Source organism: Lipophrys pholis, assembly GCF_963383615.2.
Source record: "Lipophrys pholis genome assembly, chromosome: 8".
NCBI lineage: Eukaryota > Metazoa > Chordata > Actinopteri > Blenniiformes > Blenniidae > Lipophrys > Lipophrys pholis.
The window spans coordinates 15,838,674-15,851,719 of record NC_137630.1 but is presented as its reverse complement, the minus strand read 5'-3'; the positions used below and the strand labels follow the sequence as shown (position 1 = coordinate 15,851,719).

The 13,046-nt window shown below is 41.8% G+C and overlaps 1 protein-coding gene across 1 annotated transcript in view; it reads right to left on the bottom strand.

Annotated features, from left to right (window-relative positions):
• Positions 1-9,047: 9,047 nt before the first annotated feature.
• plxna2 (plexin A2) overlaps positions 9,048-13,046 on the bottom strand; it is a gene marked incomplete at both ends in the record, with an annotated part of 161,101 nt that continues 157,102 nt past the window's right edge. Inside the window, one exon of the mRNA XM_080470056.1 lies at positions 9,048-9,143. Coding sequence (XP_080326182.1) covers positions 9,048-9,143 — 96 coding nt within the window. The remainder of the gene's footprint in view (positions 9,144-13,046) is intronic.

Below are 13,046 nucleotides of genomic sequence, written 5' to 3'. Positions count from 1 at the left end.
TCCACCGCCACTCTCGGCTCTTTCCGGTGTGACGCTCAGCCTCTCTGTGGCCTCTTATGTTCCCTCTCTGTCAGGATGACTCTTCACGTTCACTATCGCCTGCTCAGGTGAGTCTGTGTCTTGTATGTGTCACCACACAGGTGGCTCACTGCTGCGGCTCCCTGGCTTTATGTTTGATCAGTAGCGATATAGTCCAGTCAGCCATAATATTACGACCAGCGACGGGTGAAGCACGGTCCCAGCTCCTTATCATGGCACCTGTTAACCGTGTTGAACCTGGTAATGAACACTTGGTCCTAAAAGTTAATGAGTTCCTGAGTCATGTTTTAGCGGGAACAATTGGACAGTGTGTCAGCCTTTAAACAAGCTTTGATAAATGATGTACTGTGACGTGCAGCAGCTCCTCGGGAGCTTGTCCAGTCTCCAGTAGTCAGTATATATCAACATTTGTCAAACAATGGAAAAACTTTATAGGATAACGGTGGCCAACTTCCCTGATGTACTTTGGCACATTTCCAAGAAGGTATACCTGACTGTTTTTTTTCTTGTACAACCGAAAGTAATGTATCTTTTTGCTCATACCCAAAGGGTAGTATTATAGTATATCAGTAACTGCAAAGACGAAACAAAGACGTTTCACCACCAGGAGCGGAAGCACTGAGGTCCAACTAAGTGTCAGGGGTTGTTTCATCGTGAAATTAATAGCCGGTCATTCTTTGGAATGGGGCTGAAATCACCCCTGGCATCCCCCTTTTGCCAACTCACATTAATTATTTCAGAATTTGCCTTGTAATCCAAGCTGAGAATCCTACCCAGAACGAATGGGATGTCAGCTTTATGCAACTACTTGTAAAGGCATTACAGGGCGTTAAGTCCCGCTTGGATTTGAATTGGTCTCAGCGGTACAGGATTAGAAGAAGCAGGGATTAGACCTTCCCTTGAGAAAATGAGGGAGACGAGATGGCTGAGGGCCTCAAGATATAGACTACTTCTGACTCGATACAATGACTTACCCCGGACGCTGACCAGCACAGTTTCAGCCACTGAAAGTTGCGAGTAACAAAGTATTTGTACTTTATTAATCTATTCAAGTTGTTTTTTGCTCGTATCTGTACTTTACTTCAACATACATTTTTTCTATTCCTCCCCCTATTCAGATTTTTCACTTGACACTCAATTGAACACAAACATTTCTACGTTCTCCTTTATTTTACTCTATGAGGATTTTTAGAATCCAGCTACATTAGTACAGGCTGACTGTCAAGATTTCCTGTTTCCATTTCAAAGCTAAAACTCAAATTACAAAGTACAGTTTTATTACTCCAGTATTAATCTAAGTTATTAGTTATCAGCTTTTTATTGACATAATAATTAGAAAAATTATATTTGTTTCTAACTATATTACAAGTTGAACCATGATCTGGGTCTATGATAATGATTTAGCTGGTGTATCCATGTTAACAAACAATAATGTATTACAAGAAAAATTGTTCAGGGTTTAAAATGTCTCGGGAAAAAAAAAAAAAAAAAAAAAGCCAATGGTGATCAATAGAGATTCAAATTGATTATTACTTTTCAACATAGGACACAATTCACCGTGGCAAAAAAAACTGAAAGAAGATTGGTACTTATGTACATTTCAGAACCTGACTTTCTAGTAAAGAATTTAATTTGGTACTTTTCTTCTAACCAAAGCCAAATGTATGTTCAGCTCAATTTTACTGAGGTACAACGTGATGTTGCTTTGAGATCAATCATTAGTTTTTAAAATGAAATGCTTGATCCTTCCATTTTTTAGATGGGAATCCATGGGGTTTGCACCAGTTTCTTAACCGAAGGGTGCAGAGGTGGAGTCTTGCAGTACACAAGTACCTATAGATGCAGGAGCCAATAACAGAGGGTGTTTGAGGAGAGGTCGTGTGAGGCCTCGAGGTGTTTAATGCACTAACAGACCAAGACCTCCTGCAACATTGCCTCCAGTTCTGCCTCCTTCTCTAATATCGCTACCAGCTCCTGCTGCCACCTTCGTAGTTCACCTCTTTTTCTCCTCTCTGAAAAAAGTTTACATGACAAAGTGAAAATGCATCCAAAAAGTTTGGATTTTGAAAACCAACGTCCGTTTATAAGGGAAGTGGCCGGAATTTTGAAAACGATGTAATTTTCCACACTGAACAGTAGTGGGTGCTGTTTGTTTTTGTCATGAAACCACACAAACGTGCAGAGAGCAATACCTTCTAAACATTAACAATAGTGAGGAGAATTATGGACCGGGAGTCATACCACTCTGGAGGCCGCCATTGTTGTTACTGTCCACCTGCTGTGCGCAGGTGGCAGAAGAACTATTTACGACAGCCGCGGTGTGCATCCGCAGAAGCAGCGTTTTGAGAAAAGTTGCATGAGACGGTGTTGGAGCGTTTTCAGGTCACCAGTCCATCACAAGGCAAACACAGAGAGAGACAGACAAAAAAAACAAAACCTCATTCACACATATGTACAGTTAGAGGATCCAAAAGGTGTCTAATGCATGTTTATGTACTATGAGAGGAGATCAGATACTATGACAAAACACATGCATGCACATGCACGCCCCAGAAAGAAAGGGAGAAATCGAAGTGGACGTGTTCTTCCTGAGAGGCCTTTGTGCTCCACACCAGACAATAAACTGGCAATAACACAGACCTCCTGATTCGTTTTGTACCTACTTGCCTTTCAACGCTTCACCCTCTGCGATAAAAACAAACAAACAAGTGTATCAGTAAGCAGACTTAAGAAAGTATGAGCTGACGCTTCAGTGGTCATCCTCAGCAGTCCTCTGTGGATTCAATGACCACAGGGCCATTTCTTTCCAACTAAACACACGAGCTCGCGCCTCCATTAGCAATCTAATGTGATTGCAGTCCTCGTGGAGGCTTAGAAGAGCCGAGCCTGGTCCGAACAACCAGACCTACATGAAGACAAACGACTGTGATCCAGTGTGTTACTGCCATTCTGTTCGCTGTGAGCAGGACGTGAGTGGGAAATGCAGGATTTCAGGACGAACCCGGAGCTGCCTGGGGGAATTGGAGAGTTGGCCTTTATCTCCCTGGTGCCCACAAACCGGCGGAGATGGTGGTTTAAACTGGCATTATCTGACAGGAGAGGGGGGTTTTAAAAATCATGGAGGGATTGAAGAGGAGAGACAGGAGGCGAGGACAGATGCACAGCGGTCATTACATGCGGCAGCAGCAGTTACGCACGGCGCACGGAGGCAATTAAGTACTTCAAAAAACCCTGGTGCAAGATACCTGCTGCAGCTGCACCTAATTCTCCTTTACACAGTCAAATCTGAGCACAAGCATAATGCATATAATGTTTTATGCACGAGTACTTACACTTTATGAAGGCACTCCATGTCTATCTTGAGTAAACCTCCATTAAAATTTGCTTGAAGATCATAGAAGATAATGAAGCGGCAGACACCATCGAAATCAATAACATACTTCCTGGATCAGCCCCAAGGTATCATGGGAAATGTAGTTCTGTAATAGATGGCTCCCGTGTTAGTGAATGTGACTAACAATGTCAAGTGTCAAACAATTTTTGTTTTAAAGAGATATAATTGAGTTTGCATCAATGTTTCGCTAACTATACATGAACCTGATAATCATGTTTTTAAAAATAATTATTAAAGATTTATAGGGCATAGAAACAATACCAACTGAGTTATTAGAATGATTGGAGTCACATAACTGCCTTTCCATAAGATTGAATATCAGCCTACAGTCTGGTGAGTGGAGCTTGCATGTTACACCTGTGTGTGGTTCCTCTCTAAATGTTCTGGTGTTCTACTACAGTGCAAAAAAATGCATGTGAGGTCAATCAAATTGCCTAATGCGAACGTATGTTGTGCGCCATGCCCTCGCGACCCTGAAGTGGAAAAATCGGCATAGACGATAAATCAGTGACATAATGCAGTTTGATTCCCAAATAAAGTCCTTGACGTAAACAAGATTAAGATGTATTGACTTTCTCGATTTGCTTAAAAAAAAAAAGACAGAATGCAGATTTTGGTTCTATGCAATTTTTAACCAGCAAAGTTTATTTATATATAACAACAGTACAAAGTGAATCCTTGGCTTGCAAAATAGGTGTGCTTCATATTTACAATAGGTACACATTAATATATTATCATAACAAAACCAAAGCAAATAAAAACAAAACAAAAACAAGAACAACTTTTTTTTTAAATACTTTAAGTTTCTTACAATTTTCACAACACCTTTATAAAACAAGAAGAACAGACAGCCATTATTATTATTATCATCATCGTCGTCATCATCATTGCCGGTAATTACTATTTTACAGAACTCCAGTGTCTACAAGGGGTTTGTTTACAAAGTGTTTAAGATGGAAGGATGCTCATGTTGAGCTCGTGATATTTTGACTTCAGAGTAAAACCATGATCTGACTTTATTACGCTGCTCGATGTCATAAAGCAAACAAACAGAAAATCATTTTTTTTGCTCTGTTTGAGGAGACGGCTGAACCACAACACCGCCTCCTCGGCAACACATTTCATCAAACTGTGCACAAAGCCTCGTCAATTAGTAATCGGGTTCATCTGAAATGAGGTTGTGGTTACGAGCGTCTCTCCATATCTCACACAACTGGCGGTCAAATGGGATTCTGCGCTGCAGAAAGAGTAAACAAACTTTTCTCCTTTCAGTTCAAACTGAATTTTACGAGTTTCCAGAAATGAGTGTACAGCATGGAAACAAGTTATTATTTAGTAACAAAAAAAAAAATCTCTTTCACAAAAAAAAGGTGCACTCAGCTGTGATTTAAGACATTTACATATGGAAGAAATTGCCAGTTTGACTAAACGTGGTGGATCGATATGATATCCCGGGCATGAACTAAAATGCATGCAGGTAAAAAAAACAACAACAAAAAAAAAAGAACCCAAATCTCACACGACACACACACCAAAAAAACAACCCCAACAACCTCAAAACAAAATGAACATCCTGATATAAATGATCTTTGAGAGAAAATAAAATTAAAAAGCCTTTAAAAACCAATTTGTGTGTCTGATTTTTTTTCTTCACAATTCAGTGTACAGGGGAGCTCATCAAAGAGTTGGAAGGACTCTAATAAACATACATTTCATTCCTTTGAGACGGAAAAGGCATTTAGGTCCTGATAAAATGATAATAAGCATTACTCCATACAAGCAATGTGAGGTATGACGAGGATACAATTCTATTTGCTGAAATTGGGAAGACACCTTAATCAAAAGGAGGAAGCTTTATGTTTTGTGTACATACTGTATACGTGTGTCACTGTGTGCCCACAGATGTTGATGAGAAGAGAAGGGAGCAAGATGGCAAGAAAGTGCATTGAATTCACAAAAGGTAACTTTTCCCAAAGTGATTAAATCTTGTCACTTTGGAAATCTCTGAATAAAGAAATCTCTATTTTATTGAAAAAAAAAAGAAGATTAATCTCATAAATATGACATTGTGTGGAATAAAATAACGCACAATGTGCAATAAAGTAATAACTTTGTCATTTTAAAAGTGATGAATCCAATAATTCAACAAATTGCCAATACACTTTGGGTGTAAAAATAATTGAAAATGTAATTACTGCAGATAATTATGTAATAATACATACATTTATGAGCGAAAGCCTATTCTGGTTCACCACTTCATCAAACTGCCTGCAATGCATTTTCTAGAAGCATTCACATGCGCTGGCAAGTGGACCAGAGGAGATGGATGTTTCTAGTTTGTATTAGAAAAAGATAAAAAAAAAAAAGGAGGAGGAAAAAAAATCTCGACATCGACTTTAGTTTTTTCCTAAACATTCAATTTCGACTTTATTTTCGTCTGTGAAAAAAAAAAATCTCAACATTGATTTTTGAATTTTTTCTCAAAGTGCTTAAGTTTAGTTTTTTTTGTTTAACCTCTGGAATTCTTTTTGTTCTTCAGGTGCCCTAATTCTTCCATAGTATAACTGTAAATAAGTGTAGGATATCATTATATTATCAATATACCTCTATATTCATGAGATAAAAAAACACAGTTTGAAGACATGATGATTTTAAAAGAAGTAACAGATAGTGCCCCCCCCCCCCCCCCCCCCCCCCCCCCCCCCCCCCCCCCCCCCCCCCCCCCCCCCCCCCCACCCCCTCCTCCTTTTGTGTAGGCAATGCACTTCTGCCGGAAAATGCTGAACAAATCTCAACCTCTCTCTCACCTCTGCCCCTGGTGGCCAGACACTGCACGTCAGTCATCACCTCATCCTACGTTTCTCTTTGCCTGTTAGTTTGATGTTTTCTCTCTCTCTCTCTCTCTCTCTCTCTCTCTCTCTCTCTCTCTCTCTCTCTCTCTCTCTCTCTCTCTCTCTCTCTCTCTCTCTCTCTCTCTCTCTCTCCCCATCTCCTGATCACACTGTGCACACAACTGACTCAGATCAAAGAGCGGCATCAAAGCTGAAGCAGGAAACTAGAGCTAAAGGGGTTCTCTCTCTTTCTACCTCTCCATCGCGCCTCGTTTCTCAACACTTCTCTTCAAACAGCTCAGGCGAGCCGAGTGGAACGACTGCCTGAACCAGGCGGCCGTACCCTCTTCACCTCTCCTCCTCTCCTTCCACTTTATCTGGCTAAGACAGTTCTCAGCTGAGTGCCAGGGCTTGGTATCGCTAAAAAAAAAAAAGAAGAAGAAGAAAATCCACTAGGCTCTGAAGCACTGAGAGGACGGCGCTCAAGCTGAGGACTAATAAGACCAGGAACACTAAGCAGGTGGGTTTCTAAGGCCACAGAGAAAAGAAGCACCTTTCGCCCACTGTTAACATGCTCTCAACACAGATGCAGTATACTGTACAAACCTTTAATACTAGCTATTTTCAAGTACTTGATGTAAACAAAAAAGCAGACACATATATCTTGGAAGAAAATGAAGTCACCTATCCAGAGGACGGGGTCTACAGTTTGTTGTCATGTAGCTAAAGTCTGATCGGTTACGTCAGCCTCTTCAGCTTGTGACGGTTTGGTTTAGGTCAGCGTCCACGCAACATAAAACACACTCAGTTTTTTTTTGTTTTTTTTTGTTTTTTTTAAGTCTACATCATTCTCAGCCTTGTCTTTTTCTCGTTTCGTACCTTCGATGAGTTCCAAAACTCACCATTCCAGTCCTTTTTACAAGCTTCGGCCGTAACCAGCTTGACACAGATGCAAGAGTTTTTGCTTCCACTGTAAAGCATAAACCGACTTTTGACACGAGCAAACGATTTTGACACCCCGGGATCTTTTGGCACTTCGTCTAACTAGGCCCGTGCAAACCTCTTGTTTAGTGTGTGAAGACATAAGTGGCGGGATGGGGAAGATCTTCTTTGACTAACATTTCCACTGGCTAACAAAAGCAGGCATGACTCATTGGCACTTGATAAAACTCAAAGATGGACACTTACACACTCCTGCATGCAGAGCGAAACAAAATAAGGTTTCTGCGCTGCAGAGGTCAACTGCGTTCAAGCTGGCGCATCCAGCAGCTGCACTTGCCGTACCGACTTTCTTTACTGGTTGCAAGGTCATATCAGTGGAGTGGGTGAAAGACAAACTTCACTGTGCACGTGACTTTCTCTCTTTCTTTCTCGACCGGGGCCTGGATAGACAATATGGAGTTCTTCACATGACGGGCTACTGCGAACCGCTGCAAGCTCAGTTCAACTGAGCTTATCTTTGTAGCAAAAATAAAAAACAAAAACAAAAACAAAACAAAACAAATTTAAAAGAAAAAAAAAAAAAAAACACATCTGTACATTCACATACACTGATTGGCAAGTATCAACCGGTACATACACAGATGACCTAACTTCTGAAGAAAGCCTCTGACTCCTACAGAGTGATGCTGATCTGAGGTTACGTCCTAAATACACTATAATTTCCATCTTCCTCAGTTTAGGTGCAAGCATGCTGGCTCAACTGTGACCACCACAGCTCCACTGACTCTGTCTGGGGGGGGGGGGGGGGGAATGAGCACAAGTGTCATGGTTCTCCTGTACACTCCACGTTTAAATACAGAGCAGAGGTTTTGTCCGTGATGTGCGAAACATCAGTCCGGGGAGGGAAGGAGTGAGAGAAGACCTGGATGGTGGCCTTGTCGTATCGCCACGTTGCACCACTCTTTATAGCTTTTATACAGCAACACTTTTGGGATCACGGGTGTATATTTGCAACGGCAACTGATAACATTTAAATGTCCAAAAGTACAAAAATAAACATCTGAGGAATCTGAATGCCAGCTCAGGTGTCCATCTCGAGACCTGCTGTCGCTGCTTCTCTGTTTTCTCTCCATTTCACACTCAGATGTCAGTTTTGATTTGGTGTGGAAAAAAAAAATCTGCTTCTCCATTTTCTCTCACAGCCTTGCAGGAGTCCTCAATATGAGACACACACACACACACACACACACACACACACACACACACACACACACACACACACACACACACACACACACACACACACACACACACACACACACACACACACACACACACACACACACACACACACACACACACACACACACACACACACACACACACACACACACACACACACACACACACACCCACCCACACCCACACATGTGCACACCCACACAACATACAATTTCCTGTCAAACAGAGCCAATGTCCTTTGAGAGAGAAGAAAAATGACAAAACACAAGAAAATAAATACAAGCCATGTTGCTGCCTTCTCTGCTGATGTCTCTTCCTTTTGCCACCATCAGCTCCAGCTGCAGGGCGTCCGTCTCCGTCCCCCTGCGGACCCGTCACCGGCGCCGTCATGGAAGGAGGTGGGAGGATTACAAACTAAAGCAGTCATGTTATACAGAGGTCCCAGGTCTGGTTCGTGGTTGCAGCTTTCCACGATGAGAGGTAAGTAGTACAAGACCTTCTTTTGGGAAGAGCCTGCAGAGGCTGTGGTCCTCTTCCTCTCTCGTTCACTCTCTCGCGCTCTCTCTTTCTGTCTTTCTGTCTTTCAGTAGTGGTCACTCTCAGCTCTCGAAGGACATGGCAGAGATGAGTTGCTCCACCTTGTAGGCCAGCCTCTGCTTCCTGGCCTGTTCATCCTGCTCCAGGGCTGCTGTAATCTGTTCAGAATAAAGACACCCCGGTCACAAATCACATGGTGCCACCGCACATCTGGGAGCTAAAATACATTCGGCGGATGAGAGCTGATGACATTTGTCGTGACATCTCGTTAAAAAGTCTGTAAGTAACACAATACAATGTTAAATTGTGACTCTTCAGTGGATCATCTGCCTCTATTTCACCTGATCCACTGAATCCTCTGCAGGCACACTAACATCTCCATGTCCTCTTCTCTACATTCATGAATCCTCTCTGAAGTCTTCCCTCTCTCCTCCTGGCTGCCAGCTTCCTCTACAACATCCTTTGTCCAGTATATCCACTATCTCTCCTCAGCACATGTCCAGATCATCTCAACCTCTCGAGCTTTATCTCTAAAATGCTCAAACTCAGCTGCCCCTTTTGATCCGTTTCTCATCTGAAAAATAAAATCTCTTAATCCAGACGGTCACTTGCACAAATTCCTTAAACTGTGTTTTCTCTCCGTTTTACTTTTTTTTTCCAGCAAGAAGTTTTCCTCTTGAATATTAAGGTAGTATTCTTCAAACACTGATGCGACTGGATAAACTTTGTGTCACTAACAGCAGCGCAGGAGTTGAGACAGTTTGTATGTAGAATGTTTATTATTACGGAATACCTCAAAAGAGATTTTGTGTATCAGGAAGGTTAGGAATTCCTTTTTGGAGTAGGGGGGACCCATATTTGATTCGGGCTGCAACAAGAACGTCATCTGATGTAAAAACAACTCCAGTGTGCTGCAATGCCTTAGTTGTGATTATCTCCATAAAAGGGCAGATTAATAGAGCACCATTATTATCATCATCACAGCTTTATTTAGGTATCTAAAGTCTTACTTTTACTACCTCTGCATATTTGCATTTGTTTGGGTTTTTACATGGAAATCACAACAAAGAAAAGGAACATAATTACAGTGCTGCCTGTACTTATGACAGCATTGAGCGATATCTGTGCATTAGTCTCTCATTTTATCTCTTGAGCTCCATTTTCTTAATTTGACACTTGTCAAATCGGGTTCAAAAGACATTCAGGCTGGCTGCCGAAAACGTGTCACAGCAACACCCGTGTACATAGGGAGTTGCCCTTTCTGTAAATACAAAGACTACAAAAAAAAAAATTAAAAATAAATATGGAAAGCTACAATATGGAAAATGCCTTATTATCTTTGACACGAATCCCCATATTCAAACTGCGCAGCCTTCTTTGGCATAGTGTTTCTGGTTTGGTGCTGTGAATACATTTGCTTCTGCAGACGACACTGGAAAGCACAGGCCCACTTAATAATTGATATTTCAAACAAAATAATTCATTTACCCATCTTACGCAATGTGTAATTGAAAATATTCAGAAGTGAGGGATAAATAAGAAATGATTATGAGAGGGAAAGTGTCAACCATGATGTTGCATTTGAACGACTCAATTCTCGTCGTATTGGTGAAAGAGAACGTGTCTTTTTACACTTCTCTCGACAGTTATCTTACAGTTCTTCGTACCCTCTCATAAACAGCTGGTGATTTGTGACAAAAGCAATCTTTTTCTGGCCTATGCAACAAACCACAAAACTACATTTGTGCTTTTATTCATTCACTTGGATTCCGTGAGCAACCAGGTACCTTTTTCATCTGCTTTTTCACATACTGAAAGAGGATTTGGGGAAAAGCTCTTTTTCCTACACTCTCATTCTCTGCACTCTGGTCATGCAATCATTGGTAAAGAGATTTAAGACACAAATTTCAACTGTACCCTTAGTAACATTAAAGTTACTGATATTTCTGAAAACCCTGGCATGGAGACGACAAGGGATATAAAATGCAAACAATATTCATTACTTCCTTTAACCTCATTGAGGCGCTTGTATTCAAGTGCAAGGACGTATATCAGAAAGTGTGGTGGGAACTATAGCTAGAGACTTTTTTTATACTTCTTTATTGGTTTTAAACTGTCTTGTAATTTGTACTTGCTGCTACTTGATCAAGTTCCCCTTAAAAGATATTCTCATATCAGTGGGAATTATGTGAAAAACCAAAGTACATTATTTGAACTCAACTCTCAACTTATTGAGTGCTGCACTAAACAGGATGTTTTTGTGTCTACACATGTTTACAGTAGGTCTTAGTTATAAAGTTTCTATTCCTCAGCCAAGCAAAAGTCCACCACCCATTTCAAAATCTTTATTTTTTTTTTAACGGCTTGACACTTTGCTATTTTTGTGTCAAAAGTTGACTGACTGTTAATGACATTAAAAATAGTTTTTTCCCCTTTCCTTTTCCTTTTCCACCCTGAGCAGGGCCAACCTTCATTTGCCACCTGTCCCGGTGTAGAACACAATGTCTGTCTGCCCACCTACCATCTTCCACTCTTCTGCTTAAGTGCTCTTAAAGGCTGGCAGCTACAGGCATAACATTTCCTCCTCCTCATTGGGCCCGATAGCAATCTATTATTAATCTGTAGCCCTGTATGCAGGTACAGCTCCCACTGCCATTTCCCAAATCCATTTAAGCAGGCTTCGGCTCTGGCCTGGTTAGCCTGACACACCGCCCTTTGTGAAGGGCTGAGTAAGAATGAGCAACCGCTAATGGTGGTAGATGAGGTTTTTATGCACCACACTCTACCAGGCACTGCAGAAGGGATGGCGTACATTTGTAGAGAGTGCTATGCAAAATGAGCACGTTTGCATATGCATGTGCGTCGCGCCTAACGACAACTGCAGCGGCAGCAAAAGCGACCACATGAGATTCACGGCAAGCAAAGGAGGAGCTGACTGGATAATGGTTAAAAAGAGAAGGGATGTAAAGGAAGGAGAGGGAGGGACAGTCGGAGATAAAAGGAGTGAGAGAGATGGTGTGGTCTAACATAAAGGTCAGGCTAAAGCTTCCCAGAGGAGGAGCTGACATTAGAAGTCCAATGTCTCCATAAATGCCCTCTCTCTTTCCTGCTCTCTTTTCTCCTTATATTCCTCCCCCCTGTTTAGGCTTCCTGTGATCAGAGCATGTGTGTGTGTGTGTGTGTTGCCTCTGATTCCGCTCATGAGAGCCCCTATATGCCAGATAGACGACTGCGCACAGGCTAAAGGACAGAGAGGCATGCTGAGAGCTTGTAGACATTCACTTTCTTCTCTGCAGATGAGACACATTGCCTTGTTAAGCTCAGGTCTCACTAGACCTTTGGGCTTCGGGGAAGTCTACTGAAGAGTCGGGGCTGACCTCACTAACCCTTGTCAGTTATGAATCGTCTTGGAACACCAAGGGCAAGAAATACATATATTACAGCGCGGGGAAAATTTGCGGCACGCCTTTCGTTCAAATTACGCTCCTCAGTCTGTCCGTAATTAGCAGCTGATTTACTGAGGCAGTAGCTCATTAAGCAATCAACGCCTAGGACTGCCCTCCAGGTAAAATCTCAAAGTGAAGCAGCTCAGTTCAAAAGATGGATTGGCCTGATCTCCCTGAAAAATGGTACACCGCAGAGTATCCACATGGTTCGAGTGCCAGCTTGGAGGGAGGGGGCTTCCTGTGTGCAGTTTGAAAATTCTCCTTGTGTGTGCGTTGTTTGGTTTATTTGTGACTTCAAATTGTCTGTATGTGTGAAACTCTGTGTCTGGTTGTGCCCCTCTGTGTTTGGCTTGTGATGCATTAGTGACCTGCTCTCACCCACAGTGAGTCAGCTGGGACTGGCTCTCGCCCCCCAGAGACCCTCAGTTAGATAAAGACATCTGTGTGCAGTAATGGGGAGATCCATTGGATTCATCTTTTTTTAAAGAACGCAAGACTCTACATTGGACAGTGTTTATGTACTGTATGTGTTATGTGCCCTTTCCTTATATATGTTTTCGTATTATTATGAATATTTTAACTTTTTTCCCCTTTTCATTTTGAGGACTTCTCTAT